The 19438-nt window shown below is 42.8% G+C and overlaps 1 protein-coding gene across 2 annotated transcripts in view; it reads left to right on the top strand.

Moving 5' to 3' along the window:
• The window catches only part of LOC147432677 (MAC/Perforin domain-containing protein), a 51239-nt gene extending 38079 nt beyond the window's left edge, over window positions 1-13160 (top strand). For both annotated transcript variants that reach the window (XM_086492521.1, XM_086492522.1), the window contains one exon: window positions 12278-13160. In XM_086492521.1, the coding sequence (XP_086348647.1) occupies window positions 12278-12928 (651 nt within the window). In that variant the 3' untranslated portion in view covers window positions 12929-13160. The remainder of the gene's footprint in view (window positions 1-12277) is intronic.
• The last annotated feature ends 6278 nt before the right edge of the window (window positions 13161-19438 follow it).

Raw genomic sequence — 19438 nt, 5'->3', positions numbered from 1 at the left:
TAACCACTTCTTATGATTCTGCTACGAGTGACAAAACTTCTGTTCCTAATGCTTCTGTTGGTAGCACTTCGTCTGGCAATTCTTGAGATAAGGACAAAAAGAAGATGCGTTGTCATTATTGTAAAGCTAATGATCACTTGATCAAGTAGTGTCCGAAATTGAAGGCAAAAGAGGCTAAGAAGAAAGAGACTGGATCCACTATAGGGTCCAATACAAGCGCAGCGATTGTAGAGTCTCTGTCAAAGGAGATTGTGATATTGATGTTGATGCAGATTGGGCATTTAGTGGAGAGTGCACTTATAATGCTTTTGTGCATGATGCATGTATGTCAGTTGCTGCAGATACACATGAGTCGTATTTTTGACACTGGTGCTACAAAGCACATTACCTCACATCGTGATTTGTTTACCTCTATTGAGTCTGTCTCTCATGGGAATACGGTGACTTGTGCCAACTATGCCTCTTATCCTGTTCAAGGAGTTGGAAAGATTGTGCTTATTGCTGCAAATGGCACTTTTTTCACACTTGTTGATGCATTGTATGTACCTGGGATAAAAAAGAAGCTTTTGTCTGTATCTGCACTTGCTAGACTTGGTCTCGTAGTCAAATTTGTGGACGATAGATGTACAGTTCATGATCTCAGTTTTTGTGATGAAATTGTTGCATCTGGCCTTTTGTGTCGTGGGTTGTATAAGCTCACTTTGTATGACATGTGTGGACAAAATTTTTAAAATGCAGTTGCAGATTCAAGGGTTGTTTCAAATGCAAAACTGTGGCATGCACGTTTTAGGCATCTGAATTTTGCCAGCTTGTTGCGTTTGCAGAAATCTGATATGGTTGCTTCTCTGCCGCCTCTTGAAGCATCTGTCAAACATGTTTGTGAAGGCTGTAAAATGGGTACAATGCAGCGTGCTAAGTTTCCAAAGGATGGGTTAGTTCGTGCTACATGCAAATTGCAACTTGTGCATAGTGATGTTTGTGGGCCTATGCAAACTCCGTCCTTGGGAAATTACTTGTACTTTGTGACTTTCATTGATGACTACTCCAGGCATGCATGGCTATATCCTTCAAAGGCTAAGTCAGAAGTGTTTTTGTGCTTCAAGTAATTTCTTGCTATGGCTAAAAATGTCTTGGAATGTACTATGGGCACCCTCCATTCCGATCGAGGGGAGGAGTATATGTCTCATAAATTTAATGCATTTTTGGCTAGTCGTGGAATAAAACACCAATGTACAGTGCCGTATACGTCTCAGCAAAATGGTATTGCTGAGAGGAAAAACAGGTCTCTTACGGAAATGGCACGATGTAGGGTCAAAAGTCAAGCTTTACCACATTCGTTTTGGCTCAAGACTGTCATATGTGCCACTTATGTACTCAACAGATGTCCTACGAAAACGTTGTTGTCTATGATTCCATATGAAGCATGGCATGATAGAAAGCCATCTATTGACTACATGCGTGTTTTTGATTGTTTGGCTTATGGTTTAGTGCCATAAGCGCATCGCAAAAAATTGGATGATAAGGCTGTCAAATGTATTTTTGTTGGTTATAGTGCTAAAAGCAAAGGTTACAGGTTGTACCAGCCGCAAACAAAGCGTATTTTGGTCTCACGTGATGTTGTGTTTGTGAAAGATTCTGTTCAACCTTTGCTGTCATGTACTAGAGATAGTAATGTAAGCTCATAGGACATTTATGACAGTTTATTGCCTCTTTTTAATGGTGGAAGTTCGAATGTAAATTCAAATGAGGCAAATGTACAGCCTATGGGGGTTTCTAAAAATGTTACAGATCAGCCTATTACTAATGCAGATGTACATGATGTACTTGAGAGGAAAGAGGTGAAAATGAGCAGGCTAGAGGTATGCCAAAATGGCTGGTGCACACTTTGCGTGACAGTAAATTGGATGCACCTTTGTCTAGTCGTACTCGTTCAGGTTCTCCCCATGCCTCTTATGCATCAGATTGTTATGCTTTCGTTGTGTCTAGCTTATGTGATATAGAGGAGCCTCTATCTTTTGATGAAGCACAAAATTCAGAAAATTGGATGGCTGTCATTCAATCAGAATATGATGCACTTATAGAAAATGACACATGGACTTCATGTGATTTGCCTCCTGGCAAGAAGGCCATTGGTACAAAGTGGGTTTACAAGTTGAAATGCAAACCAGATGGTGAGGCTGATCGCCATAAGGCTCGACTTGTTGCAAAAGGCTATGCGCAGTAGAAAGGCATAGATTATGAAGAAACTTTATCTCCCACTTGTCGTATGACTACTGTGCGTTTTCTATGTGCATTGGCAACTCATTTTGGTTGGGATGTACATCAATTCGATATTGTTACTGCTTTCTTGAACGGTGACATTTTTGAGAAAGTCTATGTAACGCAGCCTCGCAGTTTTGTCAAGAAAGGACAAGAGGACAAAGTGTGTAGATGTAAGAATACTTTGTATGGGTTGAAGCAATCTCCTTGTGCTTGGTACGAGAAAGATGACACTCATTTGGTCAAATGAGGCTTTTGTAACAGTCCAACAGAAAGCACATTGTATGTCAAACGTGAGGGCGATGTACTTCTCATTGTTGTTCTTTATGTGGATGATTTGCTGATCACTGGTTCCAATGAGGCACATATTACTGAATTTAAGGCTGATTTGAATGCTACTTTCAAGATGAAAGATTTGGGGTTGTTGCATCATTACTTGGACATACAATTTAAGCAGTGTGATGGTGCTATTGCCTTGTGTCAGAAAAGTTACATAGAGACATTGCTATGTAAGTTTGGACTTGAGGATTGCAAACTTATTGCACTCCCATGGAAACAGGTTTTATGAAATCGGCCCGTGGGGCGGTAGGCGTTGGCTTTCACCCGAAATTCTTTACTTTAGACACACACACAGAGCACTTTGCAAAGGTAACTTGCAACGAGGATTAACACTTAAGTACACACACAGCTTGGAAGCTAGAATGCCCCAAGCAGACGCCGACAACTTGTAGGCCCCAAAATTGGCGTCCCTTTCGGTATTTCTTTATACTTTGAGAGGATAAATTACAAGGTAGAGTCCTGGGAATCCTTTACCTGTATCCCACTAGATACTACATGATTTGGCCAAATTTCGGCAACATAACAGCCCCATAACTTGCGCAAAATCAATTCCCCTGTTGGATCTCACTTGCACTGGCGGAAACCCTCTGATTCCTGCCCAAAAACAGTAAATTCGGGTCGCTGTATTTACTGGTTTTTGCCCTGTTTCCAGCCCTAAAGAGTCCCCGAACTGTTCTCTGCCAGCGGGGCACGATTCCTAAAGATTCCGGCGTCCGTATGGCTGAAAAACAGTCAATTTTCTGCGCATACACAACGCTGAATTTGCACCTGTACGGGGAGGATATGACCCTCACCGGTGCCTGCTTTGGAGTAGCAGCTAGCTACCCCTGTTCCTGCTCAAGGAGGCTCTTGCCTCAGCACAAAAGCATGAACCCACACAATTGTACATCAGTCAAATGAAGAGCCCTCTTGTGGGGCATCACATAACTGCACGTAGGGGGGAGAGAGAGTAGTGTGTAGTGTGTAGGGCATCACTCCTAGCACCACACTGTACATGGGAGGGAAAGAAAGCACTCCATAGGTCTTAACCTGTGACAAAATGCATAATGAAGCCTCCTCTCTCTTAAATTTCAGCGCCACTTCTTCTGCACGAAATTGTGCCACTTGGCACATTTACAAGCATTTTCTCGTTTCGGGTTTGCCGCCTAAAAATCTTCCGACTGGTTGCTCAGTTGACTACGCGGCAGAGTTGTAAAATGTTTCCCTAGTCATACCGGAGGTAATGACGTGAACACATTTCACGGCCCAAAATAGCAGTTCACTAAATTTTAGGAAATGATTCCGTTGGGCTCCCATTGGTCATCTGACCATCTATCCTCATTGGGACCGCATCCAAAAGTGCACTGTGGCCCAACTGTCGGATACTTTCTGTTGGTAGTCACACCTTGACTTTAGGCCTTTATTGAGTTCACTTCCTAGTATCCACCAACTTGCTAAGTGGGATGGGGGGACCTATATGATCTTGCTCTGTGCCTAGACATCCTCTTACTATACGAATTTCAATGCCGACCACTGCCCATCTGCGGTTGAAACTACTGTTCACATTGGCCATACAATGTCCGACCGTTTGCTACTTCAAAAAGAGGGTCTCAAAAATAAAACAAAAATCATTGGAAAGAAACCAAAAACTAAGGTTAGCAGTTGCCACGTCCTCGTGACATAGTTAACAGCTGCCACGTCCCCGTGACATTTGAAGTTGAGTCTACATGATGCTGGTGATCCTGCTGATGTCACTTTACCAAACTGCTGTTGGTTGCCTCATTTATGTATGCAACACGAGACCGGATATTCAGTTTGCAGTCTCATAGGTCAGCAGATTTATGCATAGCCTAGGGTCTAAGCATTGGCAAGCAGTTAAGAGGATTTTTTGCTACTTGAGTGGCACTTTGCATCTTGGATTGTTTTATCTCTAGGGGGAATCATTGCCCCCAGATTACATACTTTTTCGGACTCAGATTGAGCTGGTTGTTGTGACACGCGAGTGTCCATAAGTGGTTTTTGTTTCATGCTTGGCTGTTCATGTATTTCATGGTTGAGCAAGAAGCAACCTACTGTGGCCTCTTTAGATGTGAGGTTGAGTACAGGGCAATCTTCACAGCTACGGTTGAGTGTGTATGTCTCAGATGCCTTATGGCTGATTTGGGTGTTGGACTAGACATTGCCAACATCATCTACACTGACAGTCAGAGCGCATTGGCAGTTGCGAGGAACCTAGTTTTTCATGCTCGCACAAAGCACATTGAAGTGCATTACCACTATGTCAGGGAGAGGCTCTAAGTAGGAGAGACGAGCTTGGCTTATGTGTCAACACAGGACAATCTTGCAAATCTTTTCCCAAAGACATTGTCTCGTGAGAAGTTCGAAGCTTTCCGCAAAGCTTGGGCTTGCTCCCCTTTGTGGATTGATCTTGTCCACAGGGCATGGCACTTCCCTTTACTCTTTGTGCCATACCTCGTTCATTGCATCACTCCCAGGGGGGAGATGTTACCATATACATGTGGTAGTGATGTGTGTGAACACTCTAGGATTGTCAGGGCTTTTTTTCCCTCTTTAGGCGGTTTTTTCCCTTGTTCATTGTATATACGCTCATCACTCTAGGGCTATCTATCTTTTCATTGCACACTAAGTAATACACTCTCTGTTGTGTGCCTTGAGCTTCCTTCGTCTTCTCCAAGCTGTGTGCGTTTCCTTGCAACCCTAATTTCAACGCTTGTTACGTTTCTTCAATTGCTTCTTCGCCTCGAAAAGTTGGTTGACTCGTCTTTTGACAACGTTATCGAGTTCATCTTCAGTAAACATCCGTGGATCACACTTTAAAAATTGGAGTAGACACGGTCCGATGTAGTTCTATGCCCAAAGGTATTGGCCCCAAAATTTGGCCCCTTTCGGTATTTATTTTTATATTAACGCTCGAGTAAAGCTACAAGTTCCGAGGGACCTCTGCTCTCGGACTCTGCGTCTAGATGCTCTGTACAGTGATTCCCCAAGGGTCTTATTTATTCTTACAAGGGATGCCCTAAAAGCAGAGCCCCAAAAGCATTCAGCTCAAAAGGAATAAACTCAAAAGCATATGGTCTCCAAAAACTGTCCCAAAAGCGGCCAGCGCAAATGGCGGAAATCCGTACAGCCTGCCACGTCAGCATGCCAGTGTGATTCTCGGATTGTCGTACTTTTGTCCATGTCATCTGCTCCTTGCCCAAGAGGTCATGCCACGCCATCAATTTGTGACACTTTAATTGACCGAGGCTCCAAAAAAAAAAAGAAAAGGGATGTGGACGAGTTTGTTCGCAGTTGCTTAGTATGCCAAAAGGTCAAATTTGACAGGCAAAAAGCATTAGGATTTCTATAGTCTTCATCTATACCTTTCCGTCCCTGGGAAAGCATCGCCATGGTTTTTATTTATCTTCCCAGGACTCAAAGTGGACAGGATGGTATTTGGACAGTCATCGACAGATACAAGCCCACTTCATTCCGATAAAGAAGACAATTAAGCTCGATGATTTGACGAAACTGTTCGTCTCACAGATTGTCATGGCATGCCTTAGTCAATTGTTTCGGACATAGATTTGCGGGTTTACTAGTTTTTTTTGGAGGGCAATCTGAGAGAACATTGGCACACGGTTGACGTCGCCTTCTTTGGAGGACGGTTTATAGAACACTCTAGGGTGTGAAGAGCGGCATCTTACTTGAAAGGAACTGCACAAACATGGTGGTCTACTCTGTTGTCACCCAGAGAAGCACTTGCGACGTGGTTAAAATTCAAGACAATTTTCACGTCAACTTGGATATGTGATGAATATGCAAGAGATGTCATCAAGGCTTGGCATCACTTGAAAATGACTGAGAAAGATACATTGGATGACTACTGCCAGAGGTATTGGGATACTTATTTGCGAGTGTCTTCGTTTTGGAAGATTAGAGACCAGATTGAGCGGTTTTGGTGTGGTTTGCTAAAAGAGATTCGAGACTATTGTCTAAACCAAAAGTCTGACTCTATTCAGAGACTTATGGAATATCCTAAGCAACGACTTGGAACGCATGCCGACTCCTTGACTTATCCTACGTACAAGATAGTATCCACCTCAACAGGGCAAGACTCTGCTAGTGAAAAGAATGGATCAAGGGAACAAGATGACAACTCACCACAAGATTCTGGAGAATCAAATGGTAGCACATCCGAAGGTTCCGACGAACTCAGGGAACCAAATGCTAGTTCATCAGAGAATTCCGGAGAAAGGGGATCAAATGGTAGTGCGTCTCATGGTTCCAATGATTGAGACTGACGTGCCAATGGACAAAGGGAAGCTAGCGAAGCTACCCACAGGTATCAAGGTACAAGGAAAGAGAGAAAAAGGGAATCGGTTGGTAGATCAGAGAATTCCATAGACCCAGGATAAGGTTTTTGTTCAGTATACGAGAGATTTGGACATTGTTTTTGCCAAGGTTCACGAGGCTCTTGAGAAGTCTCAAGCATTGCATAAGGAGGTAGCTAGACATCAACGCGACTTGCTGTTGAAGGAGGATGATTGGGTGCTCTTACGGTTCGAGAAGGCACGCCTAAGGAAACAAAAGGGAAAGGAGTAGCTTTTTCTAAAGCTAAGAATGGGTACTATGGCCCTTTCCAGATTCAAGAGAAGGAGATAAATGATGTATCCTTTAGACTGAAGTTACCAGATACTTAGAAGATTCACAATGCTTTTCATGTGAGTCTATTGAAACCTTTCAAGGGTGAGGTGCCAATCGATAGGGAGCGTGAGGAGCAAATTGAAGTGGAAGAGAGGGAAGATATTCTCGTTTTGGAACATATACTGGATCACCCGGAAAGGAAAGAGAAAGGTAAAGTGAACGGCCGTTCTTAGTCAAGAACTATCCGGCATTGGATGCGAAGTGGATGGAGGAGGATCTAGCAAATACTCCCCGGATATTGGATCATTACCTTGAGGCTTTCGGTCTAGCTTCGTCTATTCCGAGAGATCCCATAGATCAGCAGGGTTGAATCTAGTGCAGACGGGATTTCACAAGAGGGGAGTCACTCCGCTCCTTTGTCATAGGTTACCTAGATGGATCAAAGTCATTAATTTTCCTTTGGATTTCAGGGATACTAATGGGCTCACAATATTCAGGTATATGATTTTATGTATGAAGTACTTCGACATGGGAATTACCGAAATGATTTTGAATTACGTGTGCTCTCTCGCGTGAGTCGTGTCTGAGTGCATGTTTGAAAGACGAAATGATTGCAACATTTCGGTCTTGAGTTTCCATATGAGATGGACATGATAGCAATAAGAATTAGTCAATCAAACATTAGTGAGATCTGGTGTGGATCTAGATGTGATTGCTAAACACGTCACCGAGAGATCATGGTTTGAGATCTCGATGGACCTTATGTGATTTGATTTGAATGTAATGTGGATGTTCAGTGGCTTTCGTCTTTGTGCAAGTGTTGGATTTGTGTCGTCTAGTGCGTCAGTACTTAGTGTTAGTGTCTACTGAATTGGTTTATGGCTTATGTCTCATTTTGCAAGCATAATGGGGAACAACTACAATTCTTTTAAGAGGGGGGTATGTCACAAAGTGATAATGTGGCATGACCATCCGGACAATTGCCATGGCTTATAAAAATGACTATAAGTTGTCCCAACTTATGGGGGTTCAGTCCGATGGGGCCCATGGGAACGCAAAGAGATTAAAGAAAATTACATGCAGCTGTTGACGTGGCAATTTTTGTGAATTGCGTTGACATGGCAGGTTGTATGGGAGGCCCGTAAATCGCGCTGGTTGGTTGACGTGGCAGGCTGTACGGAACTCCGCGATTTGCGTTGATGCTTTTTGGACTTGAAGCTTTTGGGGCTCTGCTTTGGGCATCTCTTGTACTGTTTATAAGAGCCCTTGGGGCCTCACTTTGCAGAGCATCTAGAGTCTGAGAGCAGAGGTATCACGAGGACGTGGCAACTGCTAACCTTAGTTGTTGGTTTCTTTCCAATGATTTTTGTTTAATTTTTGAGACCCTCTTTTTGAAGTTGCAAATGGTCGGACATTGTATGGCCAATGTGAACGGTAGTTTCACCCGCAGACGAGAAGTTGGTCGGCTTTGGAACTCACAAAGTAAAAGGATGTCTAGGCTCAGTTCAAGGTCATGTAGGTCCCCCGGTCGCACTTAGCAAGTTGGTGGATACTTGGAAGCGAACCCAATTAAGGCATAAAGTCAAGGTGGGATCACCAACAGAAAGTATCTGACAGTTGGGCCACATTGTATTTTTGGATGCGGTCCCAATGGGAATAGATGGTCAGAAGACCAATGGGAGCCCAACAGAAGCATCTCCTAAAAATTAGGGAATTGCTATTTTGGGCCACGAAATCTGTTCGCGTCATTAGCTTCAGAATGACAAGGGGAACATTTTATTACTCTCTTGCAAAGTCAATTGATGCACCAATTGAGAGATTTTTAAGCAGGAAGCCCAATGCAGGGTAATGCATGTATGAGTGCCAAGTGGCACTTTTTGGCCAATTTACCAAGTCTGGGAGAACAGAACTCGTAAGTGACTTTTTGGAGCAGCTTTGGAGGTTGATAACTCTGATTTTCAGCCATTTCTCTCCATGTTTGAGCTTCCCTTGGACCAAGGAGCTTATTTTCAGCATTGGAAGGCATCAGATGCGTGTTTACAGGGCTGTTTTGCTGTGTTTTCAGCGATACGCAAGTTTTGGCAGCCATGAAAATCTTCCCCTTTTGTATCTATTTGTTCACAGATGCATTACAGGTCAAGCGCAGAAGAGGGGGCGCTCGATTTATGCTGGGGGGATGCTTTATTGAGAACCTCCACAGGTTAAGAGCTATTGACTGCAGCTTTTCTCTCATGTACAATGTGGTGCAAGAAGTCATGTCTTTCACACCTCACACTGCTCCCTCTCTTCCCTACGTGCAGTTATGTGATGCCCCACAAGAGGGCTCTTCATTGGACCAATGTACAGCAGTGGGGATTTATGCTTCTGTGCCGAGGCAAGAGCCTCTCTGAACAGGAACGGGTGTAGCTAACTGCTACACCAAAGCAGGCACCGGTGAGGGTGATAACCTCACCACACAGGTGCATTTTCAACGTTGCGTATTCGCTGAAATTGGGCTGTTTTGCAGCCGTCATGATGCCGGGAGCATTGGGAACAGTGCCCCATTGTTAGACGACAGTTCGGGGGCTGTTTAGGGCTGAAAACAGAGGAAAAACCAGTAATTACAGCGTGCTGAAATTACTGTCTTTGCGCAAGAAACAGGGGGTCTATGCTATTGGAAACAAGTCGGAGCTTGGGAAACTGTCCAGGGCAAGTTTTGGGGCCGTTATGTTGCCAACATTTTGCCTGCACAGGTGCCATCTAGCTGGATGCGCATGAACGTCTCAAGGACTTGGGTTTTGTAGCTTATTCCTCATTCCTGAAGAGTAATAAAGAAATACCGAAAGGGGCGCCAACCTTTGGGGCCTACAAGTGTCACTGTCTGCTTGGGAGCATTCTAGCTTCCTGGCCGTTCTTTTGTTTTGAAGTGTAATTCCAGTCCCATTTACAGGTTCCTTTTCAGTCATTGCTTTGTGTTGTAAAGTCAAGTGTTAAAGAATCGGGTGAAAGTGTTCAAGAATCGGGTGAAAGCTAACGTCTACCGCTCTACAGGCCGGTTTCAAGAGGTCCCATGGGAGTTGTACTTTGCAGATAAAGAAACACTGAAAGGGGCGCCAAACTCTGGGGCCAATATCTCTGGGCACAGAGCTATGCTGGGCTCTCTCTCTCTCTCTCTCTCTCTCTCTATATATATATATATATATAGGATATGATGCTATTTTTGTGGTTTTTGATATGCTCACAAAAATGACTCATTTGTTCCCCGTCAAGAGATCATTATGGCTAAGGATATAGCTCAAGTTTTCATGAAAGGTTTTTATGTATCACGGTTTATCTCGCCGTTGTAATTTATGAATATAAGGAGAAGTACCAAACGGGGCGCTTGACTTAGGGGCCAATGCTTCTGGCAGTGGAATTCTGCCACTCCGTGTCTCATGTCTCATGTCTACTCCGTGTCTCATGTTTGCTGTTTTGGTTGAGTTCAGTGATTGTTGCCAGTGGCTTGCCGGTTACATTGCCGGTTACAATGTAAGAGGCCATGATTGATTGTGAAAAAACCTGCAGGCTGCTACGATGAGATCATGTCTTTATGTTTGAAAAGGTGAAAAAAACTACTATTCTCCTCTTACATGTAGTAGTTTTATAAGGTCAATCCGGAGTGTTGGGAAAAAGCAAAAGAAAAAACCAAGAAGGTCAGCAATGGCCTTCTGATTTTCTCAGTTCGTATGATGCCAGATGCAAGAGTCATAAACCAGCGTCACTGACATTGTCAGAGGAGGGGGGCTCCTAAAGGTTTCCAGGTGTGCAGGTGGACTGCATTAAGGTTGAAACTACACGTTGGTGAGAAGACTACAGCTAAGGATGGTTTGGAGAAATTGCAATTGGCTATGCATATCCTCCTACAGGCTTTACAGCTTTAGTGGCTTGGAGAAACTTTGGTCAGTGAACAGCCACATTGCCTCTTAAGTAGAGGAACCAAGGACCCCGCCTTGGAGTGCAGTGTACAGGTGATTTCGTCTTTGTTGGTGCCAACTTACTGATGCTTTGCAAGGGCATGCCAATGAAAGCGTCATCCGTGACTGCATGGGAGATTGAGTTTCACCCTTAGATGGATGCTATCCCTCACATGACGGCCCCAAGCATGTTTTGTCTGGAGTCTGAATGTCCAGTGCTTAGGCTTTGATGCTGCATCTTGGCATTTTGCTAGTATTTAGATTCTTTACTCATCCCATTGCCCCTGTTGGCATTTTTGCCTACACTCTTTTACGGTGCCTGGGTGTAGTATTTTGGTGTTATGAGTTTCTAGTCCCTTCTATTTGTTGCAAATTTTCTTTTGATGTGTTCACTCATTAGAATAATTGTGGTTTTAACAAAATGAAACATATATTTATATTTTTTTCATAAAATAAACTGCCCTGTCTCTGCCATCCTGTTGTTGGCGTCCCCAGTTTCAAGAGACTATGCCAAGAGATCTTATCAGTGAGCTCGTGCTAATGCAAGTGAAAGCATCTGGCAGGCAACTGCTCTTCGTTATAGAAAACTCTTCCTTAGTACAAGATTAGAAAATGCACTAGTACTCTTACTGTTGTCTTGACTAAGTTTAGTGTGCTTGAGACTGCAAGTACATATTCTTAAAGAAAGGGGAAAAATCTAAACTCTATTTGCCATTTTGTACGACTCATTTAAATTAATATTGTCATCAAAGTGTTTTTTATGTCTTTATTAATTTCTGTTCTCAATCTCATATAGCTGTTTTTTTTGTATATGTCAATTTCTTTCCTCACAATGTTTTCACTTGACCTGAATCAATGCAAAGATAGATCTTCCTTGTGGTGTCACTTGAATGACAAGTGATATCGGAGTTTATCATTACATAGATAGTTGATCATTACATGGGATGCGGATGAGTTGCAATCATAAAAAATGATGGATGCTAGCTCTAAAGTTCGTCAATTTTTATGATTCCCAAAGATCAGTATGTGCCTATATAGGATACCAATTGATAGTTTTTTGAATGAGTAGACACTTTGCCGTCGTATCTAATGAAGTGTTTGTGACAATTACCTGCAACCAGGTTTCAGTGGGCAGAAAGCCCATCACAGGACTTCGTCTTTGCCTTGAAGGTAGCAAGCTGAATCGGCTTGCTGTTCACGTGCAGCACCTCACTGTGCTTCCCAAGATATTGCAACCTCACTGGGATGCCTATGTGGCCATTGGGGCGCCTAAGTGGCATGGGCCAGAAGAACAAGATAGCAGATGGTTCGAACCAGTTCTTTGGAAAAATTTCGCGCACGTCAGCACAGCACCGGTTGAGTTTAGCGAAACATGGTTTGGGGATGCGTCGGGAGCATATATTGTCACTGGGGCTCAGCTTGGGGTTTGGGATTTTGGAATGAAGAGCGTCCTGCATTTAAAGCTCCTCTATTCAAAGGTCCCGGGCTGTACAATCAGAAGATCTGTTTGGGACCATACACCAACTGGTCTTCAGCAAAGCAAGGGAAAGAAGGGGACATCGAGTGCTAGTAGTCCTGCTGTCATCGGTAGTAGCGGGGCTGCTTCTGCAGCAACTCAAGCCTCTCAGAAACTATCAAAGTTTGTTGATACCACTGAGCTGGCAAGAGGTCCTCAGGACCTGCCTGGCCATTGGCTCGTGACGGGTGCAAAGCTGTGTGTGGAAAAGAGCAACGTTTTTTTACGTGTGAAATATTCTCTCCTAAATTATTAGAGGGGTTTCCTTACGAGTGTAAGAAAAATTGATCCGAGTGTATTTGTTGTCTTGTCCTTCATGTCATTGTTTATAAATGTGTGTGGTGGAAAGTGGAACAAGAGCAAAGATTCTTATGTCAGCTGTTATGTTTTTGCGAGGAAAAGATTAGGTGCTTGCTGAAGTGCTCTCGCAAGAGCTTGTGGTACCAAGTTTCAAGTTTTTCAATGGCAATGGTGGTCTTAAAATGTGTGATTTTCTGTTAAGTGCACAATTGAAAGTCAGGCTTCCTTCTCCTCAATATGGATCATATTCTTTTTGTTTGTAGTTATCATAGCAACCGACTCTTGTAAGAGCTTGTGGTACCAAAATCTTACTTTTTGTCGATTTGTTCTACTCCTGGTATTGCGCCATGCATACAGCGTTGAGAAATTGATAGAATACTTATTGAAATAGCACAAACACATAACAAGAACTGGTGTTTCTGCTGAAGGAAATGGATTTCAGGTACAAACACTCTGCAAAGCTTTTGCTAATTGCAGCGGTTCTTAAGTGCTTATGCATTCGTGATATCAAATTGATAGCTTCAAGCGAAGATACATTGATATGTTGTTAATTGTATGCATTTGCTACACCATATCGACAGAATACTAGTGAAGGTACCAATGAATAGTATATGGTGTCATGTGCCAAGGATTCATCGATGCCATTTGCAAAAATATCTTGCAAAGCTTACAGTAGTAATTGGTACCTTCACTAGCCAACCATAAGAGTCACAGAGATACAGAATGGTCTTGGCCTATTCATGTGTGGTTGGGCTGGCGGAGCATAACGAAACCTACGGTGTGATGGGTTTGCACATGCATGTGGCTATCCTAGGCGTCTTCACGTCTTGTATGGACTCCACCTGTGAACTTTGTATGCATGGTGTGCTCTACGTAGTTGTCTATGTATGCCATGCATACTTAATGGTCTCGATGTTACAATTGACATGTGATTAATGTGGGATAGATGATATAACATCGCATCCCTTTGAAGCAAAGTTTATGTTCTTGTAAACATCACCGTAAGGAGAGAAAACCAAAAGGTAAAACATTGTCCTTGACTAAGTTCATCTTATAGAATGCCGTATTCTCTTGTGAAGTCTTACTTTGAGAACTCAATCTTCTTTGTGAGTTCACTTTTGTAAACTTTGTTGATGACAACACCTAGCCTTTTAGGTTCTTAGTGACATGATTAACCGTGCACTTTTGTGCGTGAAATACATAAACGAAGCATCCCAAACTATGTAATTGAGCATTCCAATCTCCATCATCACCCTTATTTTTAGTGTCTTTAAACCATTGGCCACATGATCCCTCTAAAGCTATAGAATGCTTTCTCAAGATGTTAATCATTATTGACTTGGCATATTTGGCCTTCGACCCACGAACCACCTGGAAAGAGCTCTCCAAGGAGCTCCCTAGCATAGAAGCAATTCAATAGACTTTCCATCGAATTGTAGGAGTTCCCTTTATATAGAACTAGCCGTCCACACTTGGTTGGAGCATGGCCAAGTCTATAGTCTGGTGGGCTTCACATCCTTGTAGCCGTCTATGCCTCCTGAGAGCCCGTGTGGACTCCACCCTTGACCCATGGCACAAGTGGAGTGCTCTAAGAACCTCCAAGGAAGCTCCCTAGCATAAGAGCATTGCACTAGATTTTCACCCAACCATAGGAATCCCTTGCATAGACCATCATAGAAAGGGCTGTTCACACTTGGCCGATCACTAGCCAAGCAAGACCCAAGTCATGGTTTGCAAGGCTACACACCTCTATGGACATCTATAGCCTTCTGAAAATCACATGGGGCCTAGTAGCTCTAACATGGACTCCACCCTTGAACTCTATAACTAGGGTGTGCTCTAGGCACCCTATCCATGCATGCCATGTGTGCTCCATGGTCTAGATGCTAGGTGACATGTCAAGCCACAAAAACGTCCTTCCCTAATCATTTAGAACTTTTTTTGAAAAGTGTGATCAAGCTTTTGGTGCCTTTATACTTGATGTGGGAATTCTCTTTCTCTAGCTATGTCCTTTTCATGCCTTTATACTACTCAACCACCTAATATTTGTTGAGAGAATGCCTCTAAAGATCTAATATGCATTTTTTATGAACTTTGGGCACATCATCAATGAAATTTACCATTATCTTTGGAGCAACAAAGATTTCTTACTATATATCATATGAAAATGTGACAATAGAGTGAGTGCGGTTCTATATGCCAACAAGGTACAAAGAAGCTCTAAGTCCCATGTCTTCACATGCATCCTTGTCATGTTAGTAAGCATCCTCATGAATTCACCACTATATTTTTCATTAATATCGATACTAGAATGTGACATAATTGTGTGGAGTTTCTAGCGTTTGACACAAGAATCCGTATGCACATTAAAAAATCTAGTCTTTGATGAGCATAGTGACATATCACACTTTTAATAAATGTCCTCGATGGATTTTACCACAACTTGCCTTGTACACCTGAACACGGTTGTTACTTCTCCCCAACTAGATGAGCAATAGTGGTGAAGGACACAACTCTTTCCCCATGATGTGATTTACCTCACATCGTGATTTGTTTACCTCTCTTGAGTGTGTCCCTCATGGGAATACTGTCACTTGCATCAACAATGCCTCTTATCCGGTTCAGAGAAGTGGAAAGATTGTGCTTACTGCTGCGAATGGCAGTTTTTTCACACTTGTTGATACATTGTATGTACCTGGGATTAAGAAGAATCTTTTGTCTGTATCTTCACTTGCTAGACCTGGTATGGTTGTGAAATTTGTGGATGACAGATGTACAGTTCATGATCTTAGTTTTGGTGATAAAAATATTGCATCTGGCATTTTATGTCGTGGGCTGTATAAGCTCACTTTGTATGACAAGTGTGGGCAGAATTTTGCAAATGCTGTTGTGGATTCAAAGGCTGTTTCAAATGCAAACCTTTGGAATGCACATTTTGGGTATCTGAATTTTGCTAGTTTGCTACATTTGCATAAATCTAATATGGTTGCTTCTGTCGCCTCTTGAAGCACCTGTCAAACATGTTTGTGAAGGATTTACATAAGATGCAACGTTCGAGATTTCCAAAGGATGGTTTAGTTAGGGCCACATACAGGTTGCAGCTTGTGCATAATGATGTTTGTGGGCCCATGCAAACTTCGTCCTTGGGCAATTACCTTTACTTGGTGACTTTCATCGATGATCATTGATTACTCCAGGCATGCATGAGTGTATCCTCTTAGAGCGAAGTCCAATGCGTTTTATGTGCTTCAAATTTTTTTTTGGCTATGGTTGAAAATGTCTCAAAATGTACTATGGACACCCTCTGTTCAGATCCGGGGGGGGGGGGGGGGGGAGTATATGTCTCATGAATTTAATGCATTTCTGGCTAGTCATGGGATAAAACACCAATGTACAGTGCCGTATAAACCTCAGCAAAATGGTGTCACTGAAAGAAAAAACAGGTCAATTACAAAAATGACATGATGTATCGTCAAAAGTCAAGGTTTTCCGCATTTGTTTTGGCTTGAGGCCATCATGTGTGCCACTTATGTACTTAATAGGTGTCCTATGAAAGCTTTGGAGTCCTTGCAAACATCACCATCAACTTGTCACCTTCTCTCCCAAATCCAAATACACACACACCTAAACTAGGACAACGCACGTGCGCGCGCGCACACACACACACACTCTCTCTCTCTCTCTCTCTCTCTCTCTCTCTCTCTCTCTCTCTCTCTCTCTCTCTCTTAATAGATTTGACAATGATAGTGTAAGAGAGTGTAAGAGATGTTGACATGATTAGAGAGCATACAACATGATTTAGCATAGTCTAAGAGAGGAGAGCAGAGAATCTTGCAAGTGTATGGCTTAAAATCATCGCCCCAAACTCCACGGCACCCCTTCTTGTGGAGTTTGGTATTTAATTAATTATTTGAGTTTTAAGTGGAAAAATTGGAGGCCCCTCTTTTACATCTAGTCCACTTTAGTACTTGGGTAGAGCACATCACTTATTGCATGCCCCATAAGGGTGAGTTCTCACTATAGTTATTTACAAGCAGCCATAGTGGCTTATTGAATAAAAAGTTTAAAATACTGTGCAAAGGTAAAATGGCCGAGAGGGTTATTATTTGCCAGCACCTCCTTTTCAACTCCTAGAATTTTAATTTACAAATTATCATCAACTCACTATTAGTAAAATTAATTAGACATCACATAATTAGCCATTACGCTAGCTATCCCAATTGCACTTAACCACATACAACAAGAGGGTGTCCAGTCTCGTAACATCTATGACTCCATATGAAGCATGCATGATAGAAAGCCTTCTATTGAGCACATACACATATTTGGTTGTTTGGCATATGCTTTGGTGCCACAAACGCGGCACATAAAATTGGATGATAAGGTTGTCAAATGTATTTTTGTTGGTTATAGTGCTGAAAGAACAACTTTGAGTTTCACCTTTATGTGATTCTTGTTGGAATTAGGGTTGCAGAGAAACGCACACAGCTTGGAAACGCACACAGCTTGGAGAAGACGAAGGAAGCTCAAGGCACACAATAGAGAGTGTGTTACTTAGTGTGAAATGGAAAGATAGATAGCCCTAGAGTGATGGGCGTATATATAATGCTCGGGGGAAAAAACCTCCTAAAGAGGGAAAAAATGCCCCGGCGGTCCTAGTGTGTTGGAATTAGGGTTGCAGAGAAACGCAAACAGCTTGGAGAAGACGAAGGAAGCTCAAGACACACGATAGAGAGTGTGTTACTTAGTGTGCAATGGAAAGATAGATAGCCCTAGAGTGATAGGCGTATATATAATGCTCGGGGGAAAAAACCTCCTAAAGAGGGAAAAAATGCCCCGGCGGTCCTAGTGTGTTCACACACATCACTACCACATGTATATGGTAACAAATCCCCCCTGGAATGATGCGGTGAAGGAGAGCTAGCACATGAGTAAAGGGAAGTGCTATGCCCTGAGGACATGATCAGTCCACAAAGGGGAGTAAGCCCAAAGCTTTGCGAAAAGCTTCAAGCTTCTCACGAGACAATGCCTTTGTGAAAAGATTTGCAAGGTTGTCCTGTGTTGGCACATAAGCCAAGCTGATCTCTCCTGCTGAGAGCCTCTCCCTGACATAGTTGTAATGCACCTCAATGTGCTTTGTGCGAGCATGAAAAACTGAGTTCCTCGCAACTGCCAATGCGCTCTAACTGTCAGTGTAGATAGTGTTGGCAGTGTCCTGTCCAACACCCAAATCAGTCATAAGGCGTCTGAGCCATACACACTCAACCGTAGCTATGAAGACTGCCTTGTACTCAGCCTCACAACTCGAAGTGTCCACAATAGGTTGATTCTTGCTCAACCATGATATACATGAACTGCCAAGCATGAAACAAAAACCACTTGTGGACAGTCGCCTGTCAAAACAACCAGCCCAATCTGAGTCCGAAAAGGCATGTAAGTCTGGCGGCAATGATCCCCCCTTGGGATAAAACAAGCCAAGATGTAAAGTGCCACTAAGGTAGCGGAAGATCCTCTTGACAGCCTGCCAATCTTAGACCCTGGGCTATGCATAAATCTACTGACCTGTGAGACTGCAAACTGAATATCTGGCCTCGTGTTGCATACATAAATGCGGCAGCCAACAGCAGTTTGGTAAAGAGTGACATCAGCAGGATCGCCACCATCATGTAGACTCAACTTCAAACCTGTTTCCATGGGAGTGGCAATAGGTTTGCAATCCTCAAGTCCAAACTTACATAGCAATGTCTCTATGTAACTTTTCTGACACAAGGCAATACCACCATCACACTGCTTAAACTGTATACCCAAGTAATGATGCAACAACCCCAAATCTTTCATCTTGAAAGTAGCATTCAAATCAACCTTAACTTCAACAATATGTCTCTCATTTGGTCCATTGATTAGCAAATCATCGACATAAAGAACTACAATGAGAAGTACATCACTCTCACGCTTTACATACAATGTGCTTTCTGTTGGACTGTTACGAAACCCTCGTTTAACCAAATGAGTGTCAGCTTTATCATACCAAGCACGAGGAGATTGCTTCAACCCATACAAAGCCTTCTTACATCTGCACACTTTGTCCTCTTGTCCTTTTATGACAAAACCACGAGGCTGTGTTACATAAACTTCCTCAAATATGTCACCATTCAAGAAAGTAGTAACAATGTCTTATTGATGTACATCCCAACCAAAATGTGCTGCCAATGCACATAGAAAACGCACAGTAGTCATACGACAAGTGGGAGCAAAAGTCTCTTCATAATCTATGCCTTTTTGCTGTGCATAACCCATTGCAACAAGTCGAGCCTTATGGCGATTGATCTCACCATCCGGCTTGCATTTCAACTTGTAAACCCACTTCGTACCAATGGCCTTTTTGCCAGGAGGCAAATCACATAAAGTCCATGTGTCATTTTTTATAAGTGCATCACATTGTGATTGCATGGCAGCCATCCAATTT

This window comes from Adiantum capillus-veneris, chromosome 20 (assembly GCF_014529385.1).
Source record: "Adiantum capillus-veneris isolate H3 chromosome 20, ASM1452938v2, whole genome shotgun sequence".
Taxonomy (NCBI): Eukaryota; Viridiplantae; Streptophyta; class Polypodiopsida; order Polypodiales; family Pteridaceae; genus Adiantum; species Adiantum capillus-veneris.
The sequence above is the reverse complement of the archived record's forward strand: the minus strand, read 5'-3'. Positions and strand labels throughout refer to the sequence as shown.